General features: G+C 47.6%; 1 protein-coding gene across 3 annotated transcripts; it reads right to left on the bottom strand.

The window, feature by feature from the left end:
• Positions 1-1,275: 1,275 nt before the first annotated feature.
• Positions 1,276-24,918, bottom strand: MTHFR (methylenetetrahydrofolate reductase). 3 transcript variants are annotated; one of them, XM_066637244.1, is made up of 13 exons: positions 24,746-24,918; positions 20,370-20,682; positions 13,977-14,246; positions 12,670-12,908; positions 11,606-11,716; positions 11,164-11,357; positions 9,925-10,175; positions 9,281-9,415; positions 8,269-8,449; positions 7,503-7,685; positions 4,644-4,745; positions 3,403-3,522; positions 1,276-1,895 (listed from the first exon to the last, which is right to left on the bottom strand). In XM_066637244.1, exons 1-13 carry the CDS (start codon positions 24,789-24,791, stop codon positions 1,701-1,703), a joined length of 2,340 nt encoding a protein of 779 aa, XP_066493341.1. In that variant the 5' UTR covers positions 24,792-24,918; the 3' UTR covers positions 1,276-1,700. The 3 variants fall into 3 exon arrangements, with proteins under 3 accessions (XP_066493341.1, XP_066493343.1, XP_066493342.1); XM_066637246.1 differs by lacking the exon at positions 20,370-20,682; XM_066637245.1 differs by lacking the exon at positions 24,746-24,918 and having other exon boundaries at positions 20,429-20,514.
• Positions 24,919-26,718: the final 1,800 nt, after the last annotated feature.

Genomic DNA, 26,718 nt, shown 5'->3' with positions numbered 1-26,718 from the left:
ATCAGCAGCCTCCCTGTCCTTTTGTGTGAAGGGAAAGGCCCATCCTCATATGCTGATGTGAGGCCAAGAGCTAGGAAAACCACTCCCTTTGTAGTAGATGAGTGTGCCCCCTCCCTTGCAGAACCTGCTTGCCTCTCCTTGCTCATTTATCTTCCCTCCCAGGGCCACCCTCATTTCCCTGAGCATTTGGTATTTTTTACAGCCACCTCCAGCAGCTGGAAATTCCCTCCCCACTGGCACTTGGCATGTTTGCATCCATCAGCTCCCCACTAAATGCTCAGCTAAGCAGGCAACTGCCATCTCTTCCCCACCTCCTGCTTTCCTTCTTTTTGCTGATTAGGCTGATGATGCAGGAGCCTTCTGGTAACAGCTGGGCCCCCCCACCGGCCAAAGACCCCCTTCAGGAATACCTTACTTTTTCATTCCTTTTTCATTCGCTCCAGCTGCACTCAAGAAGATGAGATTAGTGTCTCATCACCCACTTCCTCCTATACTTTGGAGGGGGAGATGGAGCAGCACAGACCTTGTCAAGAGGAATGGGGCCTATTCTAAGCAGGCTGGAGAGGCTGCAAGCAGCCACTGCATTCACGCCTCATTTTCATACCTGCTCAAAAGCCTTTAATAACTTCAGGCCTTTGCACATGCTGTGATCTTCCAAGAGAGAACCAAAATGTGGTACTGTGTCCAGATTCCAGCTGAGAATCCCTTGCCTTCATTTAAGAGGAGGGGGAAAAGCTTAAGTTTCTAAGCCTGCATGGCTTTCTAAGATCTGCATGGATACAAGTGAAAAGAAAAAGGGGAAGATGACTGTATAAGATTGCCAGGAGGGGGTGAGGAAAGGAGAGAATTGGGCAGGGTTTTAGCCCAAGCTGTGCACGCTCATAGGATCCAAATTCTGCACCAGGAAAAGCAAGCATTCTGCAAGCCATATGAAAGTTAGAGAAATTGACTAAGGCTGCCCTGGGGTGCTTACAGAATCAAAGAGCAGAGGTGCAGCTGGAAGGTAAGATGAAGGGTTGGACAGGCCCACTGCAAAGCAGTTCCACTGCAGGCCCACTGCAGTGCAGGCCCACTGCAAAGCAGCAGTATTTGCTGCACCTTCAACCTCTTTGCCTGGGGCAAATCTGACAGGATAACATGGCAGCGTAGCCCACAGAAGGATGTTTGCCGGCTCTTGTTTGCCCCTCCAGAAGGCAGCAGTGGGTATCTAACTTTGCTTTTGTTTTAACAAGTATTTCAGTGCCTGACACTTTTGCACAAGGAGAAAAGCCACACTCAATGCTGCAACTTTTAATAAAATAATAATAAATAAACTGCCCAAACTTCAGCATGAGGCCATCCTGCTTGTGCTCCCTGGAATGCCCCAGCATAGCAGCTGTTCTGGCCCTCAGGGAGGCTCTACAGCCAGTGACTGCATTACTGACTGAGTAAAAGGAGCAAAGCTGCTGATGTTAGAAGAGTGCACCTTGGAGATTGGTGGGTCCAGGGCAGGCCTGCGTTCACTATGCCATTCACTATGTGAAGAGCTCTGAAGAGCAGAATTCATAGCCAAAAGGGGGAGTCTTTGGGCACCTCTTATAAATGGCCACCAAACAGGAGAGGATGCAGCTACTGGCACCCTTTGGAGGCGCATCTGGGCCATCTGACCTCACACCCCAAAGTGGAGATTTGCTTCTAGCCAAAGTGAGTGGGCAGCTTTGTCACTCCACTGGAGAGTTCAACTGTGCATACGTATCCTCCAAGACCTGCCAGAGGCAGCTGTCCAGCGGGAAATCATTGTCCACCAGGTTGACCAGGTAGTAGTTGTCATGGATGTACTGAATGATCATGCGAGAGGGAGATTCCTCCTCATACAGCTTGGCCCACTGCTCTATCCACAGGGCGAAGGCCTCATCCTAGGCAGAAGGGGGAAGAGAGCCAGGTTATTGCCATGTAGGGGTTAAAAAATAAACTGGCTGGAGAATTTGCAGTTTCCTTGTACAGCCAATGAGGCAGAAGTTCATTCTCAGGGTCATAGGGGAGTTGCACTCAACACTGTTGTGGCTGGCCTGCCCCTGAGGTCTCCTGAGGCAAGCTGCATCAGGAGCAGATTGCAATGGGGTCCGAGGGGCAGGTGATTTCAGGGTGCTTCCCCTGCCTTCCTCCAACACAAGTGGCAGTGATCTTCCCATGCCCCTGCCTGAGCGAGAAGCAGTGTTCCCTTCCTACTGTGTGAGCCACCAACAAACCTGGAAGTGCAGGACTTCCAATTTCACTTACAGCTGGCAGTATTCCAGGTCATACCACCCCTGAACCCAGTCCAGGAAAAACCAAAACCTTGTTCTTGGGAAGAAGGCTGCTGCAACTTTTCACTTTCACAAAGTGTTTCATTTGTCATTGAAACTGGTTCAAGTCGGGGTGAAAACTACACGGGGGGGTGGAGGGGTGGAGAGTCAATTCCCCTGCTGCTACACAACTCTGTTTAAGTGACAGATGCAATCCTGGAAAGGTAGCAAAATTTCTACTCAAAATTTCCAGCTGCAACACAGCCCACGTTGTTCATGTCTTTCTGACATGTAGATGAAAACATGGTTGGGAGAGGATGGCTGCAGAGATCAGCACGGCCCTTCCCCCTGCATTGAGAAAGACCAGCCTCTCCTTCTATGCTTGCATTTCTTTCCAGGAAGGGAGGCAGGTTCCCCCAAACAGATTCCTGGGCCTCTTTTCCCCAGGACTCAAGTATTCTAAGAGCAGTAAGGTAATAGATATATGCAGGTAGCTAGTGTATTTTTTTTTTTTAAAGGCCAGGAGGGCTTCCAGAGACTCCATTCAGGAGCGTAAAGGGCTCAAACAATTTTCAAAGTTTGAGAATTGTTGCACCAGACTGCTTTCCTGGAAGGTTGGGACCTTCCTCTCTAGCGAGAAGTAATGTTTTAAGTCAGGGATGTCAAACTCATTTCATACAGATGGCCACAGTAAAAATTCATGGTACCTGCTGAGGGCCAGAAGTGACATCATTAAGCAGGAAGTGATGTCATTAAGCAGAAGATGGCCAGAAATAAGCACTTTGTTCTCACACAGAAACTCATTAGCTACAAATGACAGAAGAGAAAATGTGCAAATCTTGTTCATATTTTCAAGATATGAGAAAGCCCAATTATTATGCTGCGAGAGCCCAATTATAATAGGGGCCTGATAAATTGCTTCTGGGGGCCACATTAGCCTTATGTTTGACACCCCTGTTGTAAGTTATTTCTCAGCTCCTTGGTTAGTGAGAAACTGTGGGAAGAATCGCAGCCAGACTCCACTTAAATTTGTGGGGACAGAAGGAGAGTCTGTCCTCTAAGATGTGCAATGGGGTCACAGGAGCACAGAAGTGCCAGCCAGTGCTGCTTCTTTCCAGGGACGGGAGCAGAACCTTACCTTCCAGTACATGAAACTCACAGGATCCACCACAGTTGGCTGAATGATCTCCCTGCCAGGGAAGATGCCCCAGGTCACCGCATTGGGCTGCATGTCGGGTGCGTTGGTGATGTTCTCACCCTGCCAACAAGGAGGAGGTGTGGGTACAAAGGGTCAGGGCTTGTACCTGTGCTTGTTTGTCCTGCAGTGGTCATGACCAAACTATGCACTTCTCCCTGCTTCCAGCCGAGTGGCTGAGCCCCAGTGCCAGGCTGCACTCCCCCTCTGGGCAGACGGGAAGAAGGATCTTGGCTGGGAAAAGAGCCATCACTCTTTGACCCATCACCATCATCCAGTTGTCCCAACAGCAGTTTAACAATATCCAAACATTCTGCAAAGCTCTACCAGGGAAAAGGGAAAAGAGCCAGTGAAACCACAACCGGGCAGGACTATGCTGCTGCTGCTGCTGCTGCTGCCCAGCTGAGGAAAGGAAGGAAAGTCAAGCCCATCCGCCTGGGCAGATTCTCTCACTGTGGTACGCAAAGGAGTAACAGAAACAGGCCTTCAAGTAAGCTCAAGAAATGCTTGTGTTCCTTTGGCAGAATGAGCTATAAATCAATAGCTGAGACTGTTTTGCATGCAGCTGGTCCCGGGTTCAATCCCTGGCAGCATCTTCAGGAAAGGCTGGGAGAGACCCTCCTTGAAGACCTAGAGATATGCTGCCAGTCAGTGATCGACAAGACGAAGCCTGACAGACCAATGGTCTGACTTGAGGAGACAGTTTCACAGGGGGAGCAACTGGGATGCGAGGTAGGAGCCTCTGGATCTCTGCACCAGTGCCTCTGGCATCTCACTATAGGCTGAAGAGGAGAGGAGGGAGCTGGGCTGTCCCTCCCACCTCCCTGCACTCTCTATGCCTGCACTGCCAGGCCAGTCTTGTGCAACAGCCAGGATGTGGGGGGGGGGGGGGCAGGAGGCAGCAACCACCAGGACAAAAATAAGGGCCATTTCCTTCTCCCACTGCCCGCCTGCCTCCATGCTCCAGTCCACTTTCAGGTGGTCCGGTGGTCACCTTCTTCAAACACAGCCCCAAACCTGTGGAAACTTTGGCACCTTCTGCTTCCTGAACTGTACTTCTTTTGCAATACTGACTTGAAGATCAGTAAGGAGCAGTACTTGGACTGGTCAAGTGCCAGAATCCATCTGCCTGGAGACTGCCCTGGCTCTAGGCGTTTGGGGAGGGGGCCTGGCTCAGGCTGTACCTTGACGTTGACAATATGGTAATTCACTCGCTGCCCGTATTTCTTCAACACCGTCTGGAGGGCAAGGACCGTCTCACTGGAGGCAAAGAACTCCAAGTAAGCCTGAGAAGAGTCCAGAACAAACAGAGAAAGTCACACAGAGAGGGGCCAGCTTTTGAGCACTCCTGCTCAAGTAAAAATATATATGTTCAGGATGACACTGCACAACAAACCAGCCTATTCCAGGGGTATTTGCACCTCGCAATAGAACCACAGCAGTTCCAAGAGGCCTGTCCTCTCTAAAGCATAAACGGGGTGAGGGTCAAACAGCATTTTTGCGTCATGCAACAAAGGAATACAGGCTCACTTCATCATCTTCACTACTAATATTAGTATGTAGAATTTGGCAAGCAGGCTGCAAAACAGGCATGCATACAGCCTCCTATCCCTCCCTCTCCATGGGGGGAACCTCTAAATGAGGCCTGCCAGCTGAGGCTGGATTCCTGGTCTATCGTGAGTCAACAGCCTCTTCCTTCTCCGAAGTGCAAGGCAGTTGCTTTCAGTTCTGCACAGCAGAATTCAAGACTGTGCCCTCAGTGGGGGTGGATGGGTCTGTGTCATTTCTTCCCACAGAGAGACACTCAGATGAGCAGGCAGCAGGTAAGACCAGCATCTGAGTTTGCAGGGGGTCTGCATCAGAGCATCCCCATCACTGCCTGCCACCTCTGCAGGGCTTACAACAATGGGGCAACATTGGCAAGATGGGGCCCAATTATCACTGAGGTGGGGAGGACATGGGCTGAATGGGCAGGTGGGAAGGGAGGGAGGACCCACCAACTAGAATCTGTTCACTGGAATACACCAGAGAAGAGCCAGTTCATAAAGCTCCTTGCAATGGAGGCTGCAGGCCTGGCAGACAACCTTGCTCGTTCAGGTAGCATTTAAAGAATAGGAACTGAGAACATGGGTCAGGAAAAGATTGTGTCGGTGATCTTGGCTGCTCTACAGCTTCCCTTTTGTTTTGTACATGTATTTGCTTTAAGTTTCAAAGACAGAATACTTAACATGCAAGATATCTATTCAGTAAAACAACCAAAACAAACAGCATGCTAATTTTTGTTTGGGGCTGCAGTTGACTAGCAGGTTGGATACAAAACCTTTGGTAGATTTCGTCAAGACAGGAAGTGGTATTCTCAGCTGGCAGGTTTCATTTACTCGCAGACACCCAGATGGGCACAGATGTAAACTTCCTGCTAAAAATTCAGCAGAATCTCTGAAGGGGCCAGGGGCTCCATCCCTCTGCTAGAAAGGGGCAGGCACCTCTTACAAGGTGGGGCAGCCTGTGACTTCAGACCCAAAGCAGGCAGGGCACAGCAGTCCCTGTGTATTCATAAAACATATGACATAAAACATATGTTTTAGTATTCATAAAACATACTAAGCACTAAACGTGGGCTCTTGGGCTCTCACTGGTGGCTGTATTTCTTGAGGCTGAAATCGTTTGCCATGTAATAAATAAATTTATTTCCTGATTTATCTTGCTGGTGAGTATTCAAAGCAGTTTACAAAAAGTCAAAACATTTGTAAACATTTTAGTTTACAAAAAGCCAATAAAACATAAAACATAAACATTAAGAGTTCCTAAAAAACAGTATTCCCTAAAAACCTAAGAATCTCATTAAAGGGACAAAAAATACAAAAACTAAAAGGACAGAAGTTGATAAAACTAGTGCATAGAACCTTTATTCGTATTAAAAACCCAAAACTCAGAAGGCAAGAGGGAGAAATGTCTTTTTTTCCAGGAGCAGAAGGAAGAACACTAGAAATATAATTCCTGGTTGTCTCTCAAAAGTGCTGATTTTCAAGCCCTAAGGGGGAAAGGGTCAGATTTTGCAGGTTGGTAAAGGAGAGGGACATCAGCCCTAAGAAGATTCCTTAAAAGCCAAAAAGGGCTGAAGCTACACCAACTACAGACACACAGTTTAATCAACCACATTTATAGGGAGATGTAATCAAGTAAAAAAACTCATTTTGGGATCCTACTGGGTAACAACAGTCAACGTACACGGAAAAACTAGCAGGATACTGGACACACACAGATCCTGTCTTTGCCAGCAGGTGGAGAAGAGCCATGTAGAAACAGCTGTGTCTGAAGTGTTCACTGTTTCTCAAGAAGGGGATGGATACACAACAGTGACAGGGACACACAGCTGGTACCCGAGGGTGTGAGTCAATGTGCATATGTCCCACTTGACCTTAATCTCGTTCAATTACGGCTAAATCCCTCTGTGGCTTGCTTTGTGGGCAGCTATCCAAAAGTCACAGCCCCTTGCCTGCCCTGTTGTACAAGGCTTCTCTCTGCTTCTCCCCCTCACACGCACACCTTCCTAGAGGGGGAAATCTCTTCCAACTGCCTCTGACCCACACAAGGACTAAGCAGCCACAGCTCTTGGAAGCAGCTGGATGTGTTCACTGCAATGGACCAAATTGTTTTTAAATATACATAAGAATTTAAGTGTAGGCTTAAAATGTACATTAAAATACATACGAATATTAAATTCAGATTCCATACACCACAGTGACAGACCAACACAGCTATCCCCCTCTGAAACTTGTTGCCATTTTAAACCAGCTTTTTTATTGTTGGATCAACAACATTTTATTGTCTGCACTTTTTAAAACAACCAATTTAAAACAACTCCAACTGATTTAAACAACTGATTTAAACCAACTCCACTGCCAGATTTTTAGCCACCTTGCCTGACAGAGTGTGCTTATTGCAGTATTAATATTGCAGTATTAATATTATTAATATTTTTTTAAAAATCTCTCACACACATATACACCACATCTGCAGCAGTAGAATAAGATGCATGGTACCTTTTGGAAGACGTAGCCCCCATCAGGCCCCCACCCCACCACGGGGTCTGTGGATGGCTTGCCGTTGATGTTGGGTTGGGAGTTGATGGTCAGGATGCCCCTCTGGTTGACCTTGACCAGCTCTTCCTTCATTAGGTTGGTCTCCGGAGCCAGGGGATCATCGTTCCAAGGCAGGCAGGTGACCTGCAGGGGGGTATGCAGAGGTAGTCAAGACTCTGGAACGAGAGGAGGCTTCACATGCCCACAGATTTCAGTGGGGCCTGCTCCCTCACCCTTGTTTCTCGTAGTCAGGGATGCTGGTTTGCATGTATCCCCTTTGCAATAGTAGGAGCAGCAGGCTGTGTGCATAGCAATCCCTCCTCCCCAGCCCACAACACCCCAGCAAGAGGCCATCAGGATTTATTTCATGAGAGGAACACAGACTTGTCGATGGTCCTTTTAAAGCTTATTACCCTTGTGGAGGAACACAGAAGCAGCTCTCCCTGCTGGTTGCCAGCATTAATTTTATAGTCATAGCCAACAGGCACCTTTGTGGACTCCTCCATGCTGCCTCCTCATTTGGGAGGGAGAAGCTCTGGATCTCCGGGGCAAACGTGCTGGGTTCTGTTCCTGGAAATCAGCCCCCCAGGCAGAGGCAACAGTGCTGGGCTTGATGGACCATGGGGTAACAAGCCCCCCCACAGCACCTCCACTTTGCCCCACTGTTTTCCTGGCAGAATCAATACTTGGGGGTCTCCCATGCCCCTCCGCAGCAGGAAACCTTCACCTTGTGGCCGTCTTTGTTGGGCTCCCCAGCAATGTAGCACTGGAACACCTCAAAGACGCTCTCCTCACTGGTCAGCTCCTCGCCCCACATCCTCAGGAGCTCATCCCGGGCTGATTTGCTCTTCAAGTAGAACAGGTAGTAGTCTTTGAGCTCCCCAAAGGCTGGAGATGAAGAGTTGCCCCTGAGAGTTGGGGGGGGGTAAAGGGGCAGGTTAACAAAAGGGGCAGAATCCCCAGAATTTCACAGACGACAACTGGGCTACTCCTGTGCATCTGCCACTCCTTATCACCCCCAGGTTCCATCATTCTATGATGGAACCATCCCTCATTCTATGATATTCTATCATTCTATTCTATGATCATTCTATCATCTATCATTCTATGATTCCATCACTCTATGATGGTGCATCATAGGGAATGCACCATCATTCTCTATTGCACATTGCTGAAGACTCCTTTCTGCCTCTGTATGGCATGGCCTTGCTAAAGTAAGCATTTGCCACCCTTTCAGCCCAAGCAGCACCCTCAGGGCGGTTAAGGACCATAAACAACAAGAAACATTAACTCACAGAAAATAGCACAGGACTGAATCGGCATCAAAACAGATCAAGGGGTGCCCTGATGAAGGTTGATTTGAACCAGGTTGTTTTAAAAAAACTGGCACCTAAGCTCAAGGAGTTCCCTTGCCAGCCAGACTTCATGAGGCAAGAAGTTCCACAAGCCGAGTGCAACCAATGAGAAGGCCTTGTCTTGCATCCCCATTACGTAACTAGGAGATTGTGCCAAAAGTTTTGTGGCTTTATGAAGGGAAGGGGTTATGGACTTGGTAAGCTGCCTGGGTTGGTGGACAGAATCGGAATCATTAAAACCCATATTTTACAATATTCTGCCTAATGGTTTCTCTCTGTTACCACTTTTGCATTTCATTGTTCAGATTGATGGGCATCCCACTTCCTGACCTAATCATTTTTCAAAGCATCCCTCCTCCACACACACACCCGTCACAGACTCACCAGCGGCCATTAGGGAACTCGTCCCATTCCTGAGTCCGGTAGATGTAGCTCTTTGGCCTGGAGGCCCAGAAAATGGGTCGGACATCTTCAACCCTCCGTTTGGGGTGAGCACTCACTGCCCAGGGCAAGGGTCGCCTTCAGGAGGAAAGGACTTTAAAAGTGGGTATTTTAAAATTTCCCAAATGCTTCGAGAACAGACACACACGTTTCCCCTCTAAAATAAAATTTAAGGGATGTTTTGCTGTTTCTCTTGGAAAGGATAATGTGAAAGGGTAGGCAATTCTTTCTTGCACACTCTCAGAGGAGCCCACCCTTCTGTGTTTCTGCACAAATCTCTGTTTTGGGCATGTCTCCCAATTGGAAGGAGGCAAGTCCCAAGAAGTGCTCTGAACTCATTCAGAGATGCAGCATGAAAAGGTTGCATCAAGAGCATGATCTCTGCCCAAGCCTTTGGAAAGGTGTTGGCATTTAGGTGCCAAGGTTAATGGAACGATGGGTTCTGGACCCTTACAAAGCAGCTGCTTCAAACTTCAGGGAAGCAAATGGAGCATACCTTGTATTTGAAAGATACAAGAGAATAAAATACAGAAACTGAACCAAATCTACCAGACAAGAGAAAGTGGAGACTCCTGCTCAGTACTCACCTGGGGTCCTCCTTCCAGAGGCCCAAGCGCCTGAGCACCTCTGTGGTTGCCACTTCCCGATTCAGGGTATAGAAGTGCAGGCCGTGCACCAAGCCGCTGTCCAGTAGCTCTCGGCACATGGTCACTGCCAGCTCGATGCCATAGTTTCGGATGGCTGCATCGTTGTCCTTGATGGGCTCAATCACGTCTTTGATCTCTTGTGGCACCTCCAGCTTGGACAGCTTCACCAGCTGGCGCAAGGAGTGGTATCCCTGCCCATGCAGGGGGTAGATGGACAAGAACAAAACAGTCAACAAAACCTTTATTTGGCATAAAAACAAGAACAAAATATATAGGACCCAAAAGCAAAGTGTGTGAGTGCATAGTAGTACCAAATTTGGTAAACTAACCAAACATCCTAACTGATCAGCTATTGGTCAAAAGGAACAGTGCTATATAAAGTCACTCTGCAGATCCCCCACCTGATGAGGTATTGTTGGAAGAAATGAGGGGTATGGACTTTTCAGGAGTGGCACTGAGGCTGTTTAATTCCCTTCTTCAGGAAGCCTGAATGGTTCAGATGTTTTAAGCAGCAGGTCAAGACTTATTTGTTCCAATTGTCATTTTAATTATTATCCTTTCTGTCTCTATCCCTTATCACTGTTGATGTTTTATTGATATGAAGTCTTTTTTCCATTGCTGTCTTCAATTTTTTTTATTCATTGCCTTTTAATAACTGTTGTAAACTGCTATGGTGATCCCTACAGGTGTGTTAGTGCAAGGATAGGATAGGGAATCTTCTAAATAATAAAGTAAAAATCTACACTCATCTCATAAGATCCTTTAGAGGCCCTCCTGCAAATGTCTCCGTCCCCTTGAGGCTTGGCAGGCAGTGACTCACAAGTGGATCTTCCCAGTGGTGGCCCCTCAGTATGAGGTCAGCCAGCCAGCCAGCCAGCCAGCCAGCCAGCCAGCCAGCCAGCCAGCGCTATCACTGCCACTGCCAAGGAAAGGCCTCTCTTGGACTTGCTTTAAAGCAGTGAGTCATGAAGCAGTGAGCAGGTGAGGACCTTTAATGCTCTTATTTGGTGTTTCTTAATCCTTTTTCATAAGTTGGCTTGCAAGGAAGTGGCTTTATAAAAGAATAAACTGCTGTAAGAGGAATATGCCATGCCATAGGTCTGCCCTCCTTCTGCATCTGCCTGCATGTGCAGTTCATGACAAGTTGGAAACCTTCTGCCCTACCTGAAGCAGCCTCACCTGTATAGGGAAGATCCCTGGCACAATGGGGCAGGTGATGCCAATGGCCTGGCAGTCTTTCAAGAATTTGAGGAAGGTTTCTGATCGGAAGAAAAGCTGCGTGATGACAAAGTCCGCTCCAGCAGAAACTTTTTCCTTCAGGTGCTTCAAGTCATCTGCATAAGTCTCTGCCTCTGGGTGGCCCTTGGGGTAACCTGTGAGTCAGTGAGAGAGAGAGAGAAGCAATGAAGTTGAGGGCCTTGTCGTGTCCCCCTTTTTGGACACTGGAGGGCAGGAAGGCATCAGAAATCACAATCCCAGGAGAGCTCTGCTGACAAAGGTGCTGCACTTCTCTGCCTTCGGCTTGTGGCTCTTCCTACTGGGAGAAATCCTCCTTCCTGAGCCACGGGAGCTGGAAAATCCAATCGCCATAGACATGCGGGACAGAGGCTGGCTCCCTCACCTGCCACACAGATGTCAAAGTAATCATCAAACTCGCAGCGAATGTGCTTCACCAAGTCCGTTGCATAGTTGAAGCCCTCCACTTCCTCCTGCCACTCTTCACCGATGGGATCTGGAGGAGGAGGAAACAGAGAAAGAAACAGAGTGCATCTGGTTACTTTAGCAAACAAAGACCCCTATCAAGCAGATTTTATCCAGTGCATGTCCTGCCCTTTCTCTCCTGGAAAAGGTGACTTGAATGTTAGGAGCCTGGCCTTCTGTCCCACTAACCAGCTTGCCTGCTGCATTTCAAGCCTCAGGAATAGGCAGCTGGCATTCTGGGTTGGAAAGAGTCCACCCAAGCAAGGATTTGTAAAGCTGCCAACATTTTTGCATGGCCACCAAGATGTATCTTGTGGAAAACAGCACAAATAAAATCAAGAGACTGAGAAGATTTGGGATTTATGATTACATTCAGGCCATCTCCAATACAATGGTCACCCAAGGCCTTGCCCCAGGTAAGCATCTGCGCCTTATGTGCAAAGATGCATTGTTATAGCTTGGACTGGTGACTGACTTTAAATAGTCAATTCTACCTGCTCATACCTTTGAGGCTTGAGGCATACCCTTTCCCCCCTCACAGAGGCCACAGGTTCACAAACTGCCCGATGAAGAGGAAGAAGATAAGGGGCTGCTAGTGAGACTTAACTCCCTGGCCCTGCAGAACATTTTTGTTTGCAGATGTTTTCCATTGATTTTCCTATTCTTATTTTTTGGAAACTTTATTGGCTGAACACAAATGCTTTAAAACAACACGTGCATAAAATTCCCCCCATCTAATTTTTGTTCCCCTACCTACAGACATATTTTTAATGCAATTTTTTTTAAATTATTGCTCATTATATGGTCATTTTTAAAAAAAATTGTTATTTTCTTGTTTAGGTAAGCAAATTTTTATTGCATATTTTCTCTTTAAATAGCAATTATTCATCTTGCATTTGGAAAAAGACAATTTGTCATTTAAAACACAGCCCAATGCAACCCAGCCTCCCTCTTCCACCTTTTCCCTGCAGGTGGGCTGCTCACCCCCACGCAGTGCCATGATGTTCTTCAACCCCAGTCTCTTAGCCTTCTGCAAGTGCGCTGTGATTTCCACCTTGGTCTGGTTGCAACAAGTCATGTGCAGAACAGTCTCCAGGCCGCAGTAGTTGAGTGCTGTGCTGGCCATCATCATAGAAGAGGTCTCCTTATCGGAACCCGGGTCTCCGGCAGGGTGCCAAGTGACATCAATGAAGAGTGGGCCCCCTGCCCCCATACGGTCAAACCTGCAGGCATCACCAAAATGTAACAGGATAAGATTACTGCACTGGGGTGATGCAGTCCAGGATGCAAAACCAACCAAAGGAGCAAGGATGAAAATTATTCCTGGTCTGACATTAGCAATCCCTGAGTGAGAGACAGTAAAGGCCTCTCCAAGCTCTCCAGCTGCAATTGAACTACAGATAGCATCACGTATGGGAATTGGTTGTGAATCCTGTAGTGCTCAGTTCGAATCTCACTCAAGACAAGCCTCTGGCCATTCATTCTGCTGGCTTAATTTTATGGTTTGTGGTACAGTATTTGACTGGCTTCATTCTGTTTCTCTGCCCAGCTTAGTTGGTAGATGGTTTCCTGACTGCCAAATTATTTTAATTGCTGCTTTCATCTAAAATTTTAGCATAACAGTGTTTTTATTCTCTGTGTGGTTCTCTTTTAAGATGGTTGTCTTTATGAATTTTGTTAAGCTGCCTTGAACTGGCAGAAAGGTGCAGCTTAGCAACTAAGGTTGCAAATATTATTATTAAGATTATACTGGTTCTCAAGAGTAGTTCACAAAGCAGCTCACCTAATAAAATAATAAATGAATTGCTCCTATGCACACTTTCTTGAGAGTAAGCCCCATTGAACACATTGGGGCTTGCTTCTAAGTAATCTAGGATTATGCTGCAAAAGACTGAGCTGTGAATTAAGACTTTCCCAAGTTCAAATCTAATCTCTGCTCTGCCAGGAATACTTGCCAGGTCAGAGTAGACAACAGTTAAGTGGACCAGAGTCTGACTCAGGACATGGCAGCTTTGTATGGTCCTAATGGAAACTGGCTAGAAGGAGGTGTGGTTTAGGAGGAACTTCCATTGACAGGGTGAAGACATCAGGCATGACCGATGTCAATGTTTTCTTGTTACGAAGGCTCAGCTAAGCCACGGACAGGCTCACAGCCCCCCCCCGATCACGCTCCCCACTTCCAGCCCTGATGCTTCGACCAGCACAGAGGAACAGCTTCACTGCCAGCATTTGAAAGTCCACTGCACTCCTTCCCCCCCCCCCCCGTCCTCACACTGCAATGGCCCCATCACCTGGAAATGAGGTTGACAGCCCCAATGGCGGTCCGGGGAGGGAAGAACTCCAGGGAAAACCACTTGTCTCCGGAGTCATGCCGCCGGCGCATCTTCTCCCCAAGGTGATCATGCCGCTCTGCATCCAGGCTGGGGGTGGAGCAACGCGAGCTCTCCTTGGAGCTCTCACTGCTGCTACTACTGCCATCCAACCTGGTGCCTGCTGTTCCATTGCTGACAACGACGATGCCATTGCTGGCGCCGTAGGCCTCATTGACCATGGCAAGGGACCTGGAAGGGCAGCAGAAGAAAATTAACAGGGGTAGATGCTACGCCCTCAACTTTATGGCGGTTAATCTAGTTACGTTTCCAGCATGAATCTCTATTAGATGAATATTAGATGAATATCCCATGTTCCCCCTTGCACAGAACACTTTCAACACAAAACCTAAGAACATTCACATGGGGAGTCATCCTTGATGGAAGGCTGGAGGTTTGGCAACCTTCTGTAGCAGGGGCAATGACAATGTGGGCTGGATTTAGCCCCTCCCACCTCTCCATCCTCAGCAACATTCCTGCGAGGTGGGGCTCTCAACGGGTTTTCAGGAGTTTTTCTCCCAACTACTCAGAGAGAGTCCATTCCTGAGCTGTGCAGACACACAACTGTTCGATGGCATTAATTGCCCCATGCTTGTCTGGCAAACAAAAAAGAGAACTGCACCAATAATAGAAGAGATGCAAGAAACAAGTGACAGCTGATATGGTGCAATTATTATGTAATAAGTAAATCCAGGTACGTCTCAGTTGTCTTCAATTGGGGGGGGGGGAGTTATTCAACAGTTCCCTTGACACCAAATTGGATCTCTATGCAATACAAGCACACCCCTGATCAGTCCTGTCCCTTTCCACACACATTTAATCCAAAGCAGTGGTGGTGGTGGGGAGAATGACTGTCCACTCCAGCTTGTGCTGATCCCCCACCATAGCAGATGGAAAGTCTACACACACTGGGAGTGGAGGCAAGACTGGGGAGGTCATTAACAAGAGGCCATCCCCAAGGAGGAGACATCAAAGAAGAGACAGACCAACAGCCCAGTAGCAGCAACACTTGCCTGGTGAACTGGTCCTTCTTTTTGATGGTCCACTGGAGCCTGGAATTCCGCTCCCGCTCGGGGGGCTTCCTGGTGCCCTCCAGCTTTTATTTGCTCCAGCTACCCATGCATGCACTCCGTGAGAGCCAGGCCTGCTGGGGCCTTCCACCCAGCTGGCAGCCGGTCTCTCCCTCTCCAAAATGGACACGGTCCAGGAGCCACCAGCCACCTTTGCCACCCTCCCTCTGCAAGCAGCAATGTCCAGGATCTCCACTTGGGCTCGTGCATAGACAGGCAGCACATACAAAAGCCACACTCGGTTGCTAAGTGCGCACCAACACAGCCTCCCCCCTGCCAATCACAGCCCTCACCTATGCATGTCCTGCCACGCCTGCCAATCAAAAGGATGCCCTGGCACTCCAGCCAATCAAAGGCAAGAGCCTCTGCCCACTCCACCAATGGCCAGCCCCCCTCCCCACAGAGACTGAGATGCCATTCTGTCTGTTGAGCAGGCACAACAGCAGCCTTGTCTGGTTGTTTGCGCCCAGCGTCCTGCAGGGATTATTCCTTAATGCCTTTTTCAGCCTGCTTGTCAACAGCGAAGACAGGCAAAGTCTCCTTTCCCCCCTGCAGGCTGCTTAACCCATTTTTGCCCATCCCAGAGGTGTATACATTTGGTCCTGTTGTGCATATGCAACATTGGGCAGAAATGGCTTAAAAAGCAACACACACAGAGGAAGTGGGATCACCCAGGACTCTATTCAAACCAGGCACTTATTTATTCAAACACCAAACTTATTTATTACCTATTTATTATTCCCAAATTAAAATGCTTGAGAGTCAACCCAGTCAGGCAGCAGGAAAAACAGGTGCAAAATGGACCGGAATTATACAACGGGGTTGCTGCTCTTGTGAGTAGTCGGTTCACTTATTCTGGGCCTGCTTTTTGACTGGAAGGAGATGCAAGGTAGTAACGCATTCAGAGACACAATGGGCAACCTCCTATGGGTCCTTCTGTTGCACTGATGCATGTCATCTAAGGGTCCAGTCACAACCTCCTTCCAATCATTTCTTATGGCTTGACTCACGCAGAGGTGCAGCAGAAGCTTCTTCTGAGGGTAGCTTGTTCTGCCAGCTTCCTGCATTTAGCGACCAAAAGTAAAGAGCCTTAGTGTGCCCCCCTGAATACCACTGATTGGAAGGAGGTTGCCACTTTCGACCCAGGAGACGTGCTGGAAATTGGTACTTGTGAGAAAGAGAATGTGGGCAATTCGAACTCCTGCACTCGGATATAATCGTGGGGAGGGGCACATAGATGAAGGGGGCATCCAGCTTTGATTGAGAATACAGACTGTGGTTTGGCAATCAGATGTCTGAACACAGGAAGCTGCCTGAGCCCAGATCCATAGGAATTCAGGTTCAGTATTGTTTGTTCTAACTGGCAGTGGGTCTCCGGGGCATTCCCCAGCCCTACCTGGAGAAACTGGCAGGAACCTCCTTTGTACAAAGTACACCCCCAACCACAGAGCTACAGCCCTATCACAGAGCTGCTGGAAACAATGAACAATAACAACAGAAACAGCAGGTTCCCAAGGACTGTCCAGCCATTCATTTCTGTCCTGGCTGGTTGAATTAATTGATCCCTAACACAAGGACACCCAAGCTGGCATCTAAGCACAAGAACAATCTAGGGGGAGTATTAACTAATTCCCACCATGAAGAGGACAGCATCAAGACTGCTGGACCAACTTCTGGACCGCTGGTCTATGGGAGCTCCCCTGCCAGCCCAATATCTTGGGAACACAAACATGTGTTGGTCTCTGCCACATGTGATTAGAATGCTTTTGCTGTCTATTTTAGAAATGGATGGATGGACGCAGATTCCCCCCAAATCTGGAACACTTCCAAAACTCAAATCCAGTAGAAGAAGCAGAAATTCTGGGCAAACTGTCCTAAGTTGTCAAGTGCTGCACCCATGGACACACATCAGTGGCAGAGGTCTTGTCTCAAATTCAAACCTGGGATGCATGACAAGAAATCTACAGGCATTTGTTTCAGGTGGCTCGTTCAGAAAGACAGCACATGGTGCTGTTCATGGTGCAAGAACATCACAGCAGCCCCCAATGGGCAAAAAGTCTTCCATCCTGATTCCCATTAATACTCAAGCAGGGGCCCATGGAAAGCTGATAAAAAGGACATGATGGGGAGGGCTTCCCCTTAGTGATGTCCAGGGACATTTGAAAAAAACAACTACCTTGACATGTGGAGTTTCCATTTCAACACTATGGCGCAAAAGAAGGGTTCAAAGAAGAGCCGCTAAGATGGTGAGGAGTCTGGAAACTGAGTTGCCTGAGGAACAGTGAAAGGACTAGGCACATTTAACCTGGAGAAGAGAAGATTAAAGGGAGAGTGGAGAGCTATCCTCAAGCATCTGAAGGCTGTTAGGCTAATGAAGGGAAAGACCTGCTCTCTGTGGCTTCTGGACTAGAACCAACAGCTCTTCAGAAATGGCAGGGTAGCAGATTCAGGTTAGACCCAAAGAAGAATTTCCTAACTGTAAGAGCTGCCTGACACTGGAACAGCCTGCCTCATGGGCTCTCCCTTACTGGAGGTTTCCAAGTAGAGGCCGGACAACCACCTGTCAGTGATGTTCTCATAGTTGCCTGCCCTGAGCAGGGGGTTGGACTAGATGACCTCAAAGCACCTTCCATCTCCATCATTCTATGATTTTCAAAGGTGGACAACCCTATCCTCCATGACTACCTTATTCCCCTCCCCTTTTAAAACTATTTTAGTGTGGCCACTGCTGCCAAGTCTTAATGCAGTGAATTTCACAAATTATAGGGAGCACTTCCATGCTCTAGTCATGAATGCTCCTGGCACTTGGCAAGGACCCCCTGAGTACTAATAATTTGAAAAAAGAAAAAAGAAAAAGAAGGAAGAGTCGTTCTCTGAAGACCAAGGCTGCAATCCTAACCACACTTTCCTGAGAGTAAGCCCCACTGAACAAAATAGGATTTACTTCTGAGTAGACCTGGTTAGGATTGTGCCCCACGTCATACATTTAGAAACCTATGTCACCATTATTATTATTTATTACATAACACCATTGATATGCTTGGCACCTGACATATAGCAAAGACAGTTCCCTGCGCCCAAGTACTAGATACTAATATGAGGAAGGTCATGGTGCAGGGAAAGCCTTAAAGAAACACCTAAAAGACCTAAAAGGTCTTTTTAAAAAAGTTATAAACTTAATGGAAAACCAAGAGCATCACAGTACTTGGATAGTACTGTTTGTACTTGTTTGCCAAAGTATCTTGAGGCACCCAGACCCTCTCTTCCAAGTGCCAAGTCTGGTCTCCCTTCTGTGGGCAGGCAGGAATACAGTACTGTACTATCATGAACATTTGCTCCACTCACCCAAACTGACCCTTGGCAATCACAGCTCGCTCCCCTGCTGGAGTTTTCACTCAAGATTACACGTGCCCAGGAGAATGGCTTATCTCGGGCTCCTGACTGGGGCTCAGTTCAGCTGGCAAGGGTTGTGGAAACTAGGTTTTCTGTGCTGCTGAAGCCTAGGAAGACCAGGGCGTCTCGGGTGGCCTTTGTATTCACGGAGACTGGAATTCAGGGCAATGGTAACTGGTGTGTGAACCCATCTCTGGGAGAACCAGCCCTTGTTCCCCGAGCATGGCCCACATTCTGAAGGCAGAACTGGGCTGCAGTCATAATTCAAGCAAAAGGAATGTCCCCCAGTCAGTTGCCCCTGTAAAGCCAGGACATGAAAGGGATAGCGACCCTCCCCCTGCCATCCACCCCCAGTATCAAGACCCTTCAAGTATGCCATCTCTTAACGTGGAGGTTCTATTCTGCTAGTGCCATTGACAGATTTAAACTCCAATGATTTGTCCAAGTTCTATTTTTTGATCTAAGGGTACAAAACATCACAGTGCAGGAAATCTGTTATATGCTCTCCCAACGTGTTTTTGTTTCATGTTTAGTTTTAATGCAACTGCGGAGGGGTGAGAGGATGCTCTGATTTTTTAAATCACACAGTAGTGCAGGGTGGAGGGGTAATTCCCCAAGTTGTCCCACCTGCTACAAGTCCCACAGCAGCAATAATGTATCTTTTTTTGGTCTATTTTCCCCTTCACCCAGGGCTAATGGGAGCTTGGAGGGGGGTAAATTTAGATCTAGACAACAGAACTGGAATAAGGACATTAAACACTGCCCGGGTCAGTGTTCTGATACACACTGGAGCCCTTGGCCACTGCTGGAGAGTTTTAAAACAAAATGAAAATGAGCACATGCTGAGAAACCTGATCATGAATCTCTGGCATCCATTTCAGTTCTGCCTAAGTCAAGAGCCTGCCACTGCATCCTGAATTTTTTACATGAACTGCAGTGGGGCAATGGGTGGCCCTCCCAAATATGATTCTCTTTGCTCTCCTTTTCCCAGTCCACCCATATAAGGTGTGAACAGAGAGTAGAAGGTGTATTTATAGGATTACAGTATATGGGGTGGGGCAGAAAGAGGATGGATATTCAGGGAATGGGAATGGGAATGACCTATGGGATGGGAGGAAGGAAAATGTACAGGCAGGATCTATTCTTGCTACAATAGGCCTGGATCACTTTAATTTTCTAGGCTTTTCTAAGGGAGGGAAAATAGCCCCTCTTATTGCTCCTGGATCAATAGCTGAGCTTCAAAGGTGGGATGAGAAACATTTTTAAAAGGACGTATTTACACAGAGCAGGGGAGCACAAGCATTGGGAACCCCAATGTCCTATATATATATAGAGAGAGAGAGAGAGAGAGACAGAGACAGAGACTAGGGACCCCACTGTCATATAGAGGGGGGGGAGAGAGAGAGAGAGAGAGAGAGAGAGAGAGAGAGAGAGACTGGGGACCCCCTTGATGGATGGATAGATAGAAGGGGTAAAACAGAAAACAGTATGGAGACAAAAACTTACTGAGGGGAAGTTACTAACAGCAGAAAGTAACATGTCACATAAACATGTGCAGAGTATTTTTTTGCATGCAAGTCAGCATTGCCTTTTTGTTTGTTTAAGTAGACTGCAAGTCACTTTAGATGCTAAGTGCATGGAGGGGGAAAGCAGGATTTTAAAAAAAAACTTTAAGTAAATAAATAAATGGTAGTTTCTTTTATTTCAGCAGCAGGGTCAGGTTCCTGCCCCCCTCCTTCCCCAAGCAGCGGCAGAGAAGCACAGCCGGGTCGGACACGTCCCCCTCCTTCCGCACTGGAACCCTCCCTCCTCGGGAATCCCCCCCCCCAGTTGGACCCTCCCGCGCGCTCACCTCGCCTCGGGCGTGCCCCCGCCCGCCAGCCTGCCTGGCCGTTGCCGTCTCCCCTCTACCTGCTCAGGAGGCAGCACGAGGCGTCCTCGGTCCACGAGGCGGGGGGGAGGGAGCGCTTTCCAAGCCACGTCTGGGCTCAATCGCGTCTGGCCACGCCCCTTTCCATTGCCTGTGTGCCCACGTCCAAGATGGCGGCAGCGGCTTCGCAAAACCTTCACCAAATATGGAAACCCTCCCCTTTTGTTGCTGCCACTCCTGTTGCCACTCAGGAGGCCTCCAGTCCATCCTGCCCTCAGCAGCAGGCAGGGAAAAGCTGAGCAGAATAAAAAATAAAATCAATGCATGTTGGACATGGGGTGTTTACATTATATGCTTGTACATGGCATGTACAGGCATGTACCATGCACCATGGCATGTACAGGCGTGCACCATGGCGTGTACACACGTGCGCCACTTAACAACCATTCACTTAATGTTGGCAAACTTCAGTCTCAAAAGACTCTGGTATGGTGGTTCTGGAACAGCGTCTAGTGTGGCTGAAAAGGCCAATTCGGGAGTGAAAATCCCTTCCACACTGGGAGCAAGTGCAGTCTGTCCCTGGTCTGTCTCCCTGGCTATGGGCCTTCCTTCTTTGCCTCTTTGCCTCAGACTGTTGGCCAAGTGTCTCTTCAAACTGGGAAAGGCCATGTTGCACAGCCTGCCTCCAAGCGGGCCGCTCAGAGGCCAGGGTTTCCCACTTGTTGAGGTCCACTCCTAAGGCCTTCAGATCCCTCTTGCAGATGTCCTTGTATCACAGCTGTGGTCTACCTGTAGGGTGCTTTCCTTGCACGAGTTCTCCATAGAGGAGATCCTTTGGGATCCGGCCATCATCCATTCTCACAACATGACCGAGCCAACGCAGGCGTCTCTGTCGCAGGCTATAAAGAGTGGCTGTCGTTGTTCCCTGCATTTCTCTTGCAGTTGTCTAAGGGAGAATACCATATCAGTGGTGGACCTGTTGGCTCGGAATCCGCACTGCGATTCTGGATAAACGCTCTCTGCAAGGTGTTGCCTCGCCATTCACTTCATGATGAACCACATAATGTGATGGTGCTCAAAGCACAATAAAGATGCTCTTCATGAGGCTATTTCGTCTCCCATAGCCACAGTAGAGGGTCTGTATGCAACAGAGAGGCTCTTAATGCAAAGAAGAGGCAATTCTCTCCAGTAGCCAGCTAGTGTCTGGCAGGGAGTGTCTGTTTACACAACAAAGGCAATAGTTTGGAATGAATGTTCACTTAGAGCACAATCCTAACCCCTTATGTCAATGCTTTCCAGCACTGACATAAGGGCCATGCAGCTCTGAGGGAAGGGAACAAACATTCCCTTACTTTGAGGAAGCCTCCGTGAGTGACACCCAACTGCAGGAAGCAGCATATGTCCCATTGGCACTGCTATGCCAGTGCTGGAACACACTGACATAAGGGGTTAGGATTGCGCCCTCAATGACCTAATCACATAACACCAGGGACCAGGGAACGTATCCCGTTCGTGAGGTGGCACACACCTTGAATTAAACATGCCATGTATATATTGCATACATGAATCAATGCATGTTTGATCATTTTTTTATGATGCCCCCCTGCTTATCCCCCACTTCCACTCGCTGCCCCAGCTCTGTCTCACTTGTGTGATCAGAGATGTCAGACTCATTTCATACGGAGGGCCGAAGTTAGCATTTGTGGTGCCTGCTGAGGGCAGGAAGTGACGTCATTAAGCAGAAAGTGACATCATTAAGCAAGAAGTGACAACATTATGGCCAGAAATAAGCACTTTGTTCTCACATAGGAACTCATGAGCTGCAAATGACAGAAGAGAGAAAATGTGCAAATCTTGTCTCAAGATATGTGAAAGCCCAATTATCAAGCTGGAAGAGCCCAATTATAATGGGGGCCAAATAAATGGCTTCTGGAGGGGGGCTACATTTGGCCCATGGGCCTTATGTTTGACACCCCTGACCTAGATAGCAGTAGCATAGCAAGACAGGGGGTTAAAACACTTAAGTTTTTGCAGGCCGCTGAATGCAAGCAAACAGCCCTTCCTCCTTCCCTACGAAGCCACTCCAGGTGATGCACGGTAAGCCTGTTATGGTAGTTATGGTATAGGATGCTTACCTGAAATGTAAGCAGCATGGTTTTGATCTCTCGGTAAGTTGTAAAGAAGGACTGTCCAAGCAAGTTCAACTTGAGTTAAAAAAATGGTTCAAATGGTTTCGTTTTGAAAGTCAGGCTGAAACTTGGCAGCCTGCCACAGATGCTCTGCAGAACAATGTTGATACATTTGAACAAAGGCACTAGTGTAACAGGCTTGTTGGTTCTCCGAAGGAAGGGAACATTTTTTTCCCCTTGGTGCTTTAAGTTCAGAAATTAAAGCACCAAGTTTCTGGAGCACCCCTTGCACACAAATGCTAGAAAGCAAATCTTCACACCAGCTTTCATAGAAGGATACTATTCAGCTTAGTTCCCTTACATTTCTTCTTCTTCATTTAAAACCAGTTTGGTGCATTAACACATATAACTAGCCTAAATGAGTTGTGGTAGTCTAACAGCAGTAAAAGGTTTAAGGTTCACAGCAAAGTCATTTCCAGGTTCAGAGGTCAGATTCAGAGGTCAGATTTCACAGCAGTTTTTAGATGAACACACACACCGTGATGTCAATGGCAAGTATGTTGCCTTAGGAAGGCCACAGTACATCATCCGATAGTCATGCGATGAGGTGAGATCACTTGTGAGCGAAATTAAAGTGCAGTACCATTTGCTGACTGCTGAAGGTATATGAATTGTCTGTGTTGGATGTATTGGATGTGTTGGATGGCCTATTATAAAACAACAGATGTTTTGAACCCACCAATAAATTGTCTCCATGAATGTGTTTCAAGGAGGGAATCCCAGATTGTAATAAAAATCAGCTGAAGGAGGCGTTACAGGCTTCTCTTCTCTCCATTTCTGATGCACGTAGTCTCCTTTGGAGACGTGGATGGATTTACACTCTTTTGCTGATGGATTACAATAAAGGCCTGGATTTGATCACCACTGTCTATTGAGTTTGCTTTGGAACCTGGGATTACCGTGCAACATCTGGGATCTCTTGTAACATCTTGGTTTTTGCACCTTGCAACACAGGCACCAGGAGCAAAACAGGCATTTGCTTCCCTTTTACTCCCACCACTCAGAATGGCTCCAAAGGAGGAAGGGATGCTTGTACTGCACATTCAGGCGTCTGCAAAAACTTTGTCTTTTGACCACCCTCTTAGCTACACTACTGCTAGATGTTGAGCATAAATAATTGTACTATGAAAGTTTTGTAAGCTGCCTGAGGCACTTGCTTCAGCAAGGATAGAAACTTCTTCAATAAACAAAGAAATGCCATTTTTTTCCCTCTCATACCAGCTTCTGCATTTTGCAGTGCCTGTGTTATCATCCAAGCAGTCTTCTGTGGTCTCCCCCTCTCATCTGCCCACTGGCCCAAGGAAATGGTGAATCAGGCAGGAAGATGGCCAGCCCCTGCCTGCCTGGCTCAGGGCTTGATCTGAGCAGGGCTGTAGTGAGCCCTAGTCACTACAAGCTGCCAGCAGCAGAGACAGGCCACTTCGGTTGCTGCTGCCACCGCCCAGAGGAGGAGCACTCCCAGTAGCCACAGAACAGGCATGCTGCTGTGCTCATTCTGCTGGTAATCTGTGGCTGCCCTTTGATCCCCCTCCAGTCTGCTTCCACTCCACCAGAAAGGAATTTCCTGACACTTTGCAATGAATGCAAAAATGTGGAGGGTCCATCATGCTTTGTGGGAGAGCGCTTGCTTGGCTGGTGGAGCTTTAAAGATTGCAGCAGTGGCTGGGGAAGATCCCCTTGAGAGAGCCACCGCCGCTGAGACATGGTACAAAGTGGCTGCATTTACTTGTGCATTCAAGTATCCACTTTCATGTGATTTCAAGAAATGGAAACTGACTAGAAAGGGTTCATTGTCAATTCCTATTCTGCCTTTTTCCCCCTCAAAAGGGCAACTCAAACAATAAATACAAAATATAGATCAAAACAATATGCATGCAATAAAAATATAGATCATACAAAGTCTTACAAAATTAGCAACACCTTAAAGTCAACTGAGAATCAGCAGCATGTACAAGCAGAGAGATGGTTGCACTGGAAAAGGGGGTACAGTACCCAGACAAGCAGGAGATGCAGAAAAACAGAACCAAATAAGAAAATGTCTCTGGAGGCCCAATACATTGGAGGCAGAATGCCTTCAATGGGGGCACGAAGACAATACTGGTATTTCAACAATACTACCAGCCATCAATTGGAGGCATCTTAGCAAGGCACCCTTCTATTTTCCCACACCTGTTTGGAGTCGCTGTCCACTTTCGATTGTCGCAGCACTGGGCATGGTTTCTGTCTTTCTCTCTTGCAGAGCCTCAACGTTTGGTGTTGCTCTCTGAAAAATTCCCCCATGGTGGCATTTGTGGCTTCTGAGGTTCTTGGAAATGCCAGCAGTGCTTTCCACCAGCCACAGAGACAACACTCCTTTGGCTCTGCAGGCAATGGAGAGAAACACCCGCCAATGCTTGAAGGACGCATCCCAAGAGGGCTTAAAATAGCCCTCGTGATAACACTGTTTCCCCAGTCACAAGTAAATCAATATATTTGTCTGAACTGCAGGTCATTGCCAAACGGATCACCTTCCCCACTTGTTCCCTTTGCATAGACTGTGTGTGTGTGTGTGTGTGTGTGTGTGTGTGTGTGTGTGTGAGAGAGAGAGAGAGAGAGAGAGAGAGAGAGAGCAAATAGTTGTCTCATGTCATGACTCATGTGATTAAGAGAGAAAAAGTTGCTTGGTTGTGGAGCCCTTGCTTGGCCCAGAGACGATCCCAGCAATAACCCCTAGCAGAGCTGGGAAAGAACCTTAGAGAGCTGCTGCCAGCCTGTGTAGACAATACTGAACTAGAGGTACCAGGAGCAGACTCAGCAGATGGCAGCTCAGCACATTAACACCCCAAGCCACCGCTACCCACCACTACCCAAGCCACCACTGCCCAGTGCAGAATCTGCACTTATTCCTCAATTGGCAGGGCCACCAAGAAACCTTTCCCTCTCCCTACAGCATTCAGAAAGTGAAAGTGAAGTGACTTTTCAAGCAGCATGTAGAAGGATGGCCCAGGATAGGAAAGCAGGCTTGCTCTGAAACAGTCATGAGCTCCCGGGGCTGTGGTTTGAGTATATACAAGGCACAACTGTGTCAAGCTAGATACAGCTTAAGCTGGAGGAAAGAAGACCTGGGAACCCTGCATGCACTAGTCATGAAAGGCATAATATAAATATAATAAATTCAGTACGAACACTGGTTCCTACTAGTGAATTAGTGGGAGTTGTTTCTGCTGCTTCTGTGTATGAGGCTAGTAAATATGAGGTATTACTAGTATTTACTACTAGTATGAGGCTAGTAAATAATTTTGGCTTCTCAGAAACCAAACTATGAAGACTTTGTCTAGTGGAAACATGTGGTTGATTTTTTTTTCAAGTTGTCAGTTTGACTAATACCAGGAGGTGTGTGGGCAGGTGGAGCTACGTAGTCTTCAAAGGAGCTAGTCCTTTGGACAGGCCCCCGCTATTTGTTGTGACGGCTCAGTAGAAACCAGCCTACCTTTGAATATCAGGTGCTGGAGACAGAAGAAAGGGAAGCCTTCAAGTGGTGAAGGAAAGTAATGCCTGCTTCGGTAAAAGCAGGGAATGTCAGTTGCTGATGAAGGGTGTGGAATTTTGCAGGAATCAGAGAGGAAAAAACAGAGAGAAGAAAGAGATAGACAAATGGAGGTGTGGTGCCGGAAAAAGAAGGCAAAGAGAGAGAACAAAAGATGAGAAAGAGAGACATGGAAAAGAGTGAGAAAGATCTGAGACTGCAAGAGAACATCTAAGGATGATGACAGAAATTATTAGAAATCTGTTTGCCATGGTTGGATATCGGCTACGGGTTCCCTGGTCCAATCCAACAGGTTCTTCTTATGCTTTTATTAGTAAAAAGAACTAATCTAGCTCCTTGGAAGCCTTATGTGCAAGGCTGCTATGGACACCCTGAATAATCACACTGCACAAGAGGATGTGAGCATGGACAATTGGCATCTTGGCATGGGAATGTACCTGCGTCAGTTCTCCTAAATGAGCCATCAGCCAGTGACAGACTCCCTTTTAAAGGGGGAAGTCATGGTGACCCAGGGCTGTTGTGACAAGAATTGGGTCAATTGCTGCTTCCCATGTTAAAAGGCCAACCCAGAACAAATGCTGGAGCTTCATTGGAGGGGAGGGGTGAAAACAGTGCT

Source organism: Tiliqua scincoides, chromosome 9, assembly GCF_035046505.1.
Source record: "Tiliqua scincoides isolate rTilSci1 chromosome 9, rTilSci1.hap2, whole genome shotgun sequence".
In the NCBI taxonomy this organism is placed as follows: Eukaryota; Metazoa; Chordata; class Lepidosauria; order Squamata; family Scincidae; genus Tiliqua; species Tiliqua scincoides.
This window is presented reverse-complemented; position numbering and strand designations above follow the sequence as displayed.

Coding starts and splice junctions, on each gene's coding strand:
- MTHFR (XM_066637244.1), bottom strand. CDS start 24,791: ATGCCCAGTGCTGCGACAATCGAAAGTGGACAGCGACTCCAAACAG. Junction 11,717..12,669: donor CATCATGGCACTGCGTGGGG/GTGAGCAGCCCA, acceptor CTCCTCCTCCAG/ATCCCATCGGTGAAGAGTGG. Junction 4,746..7,502: donor GGGGCTACGTCTTCCAAAAG/GTACCATGCATC, acceptor GACTCTTCTCAG/GCTTACTTGGAGTTCTTTGC.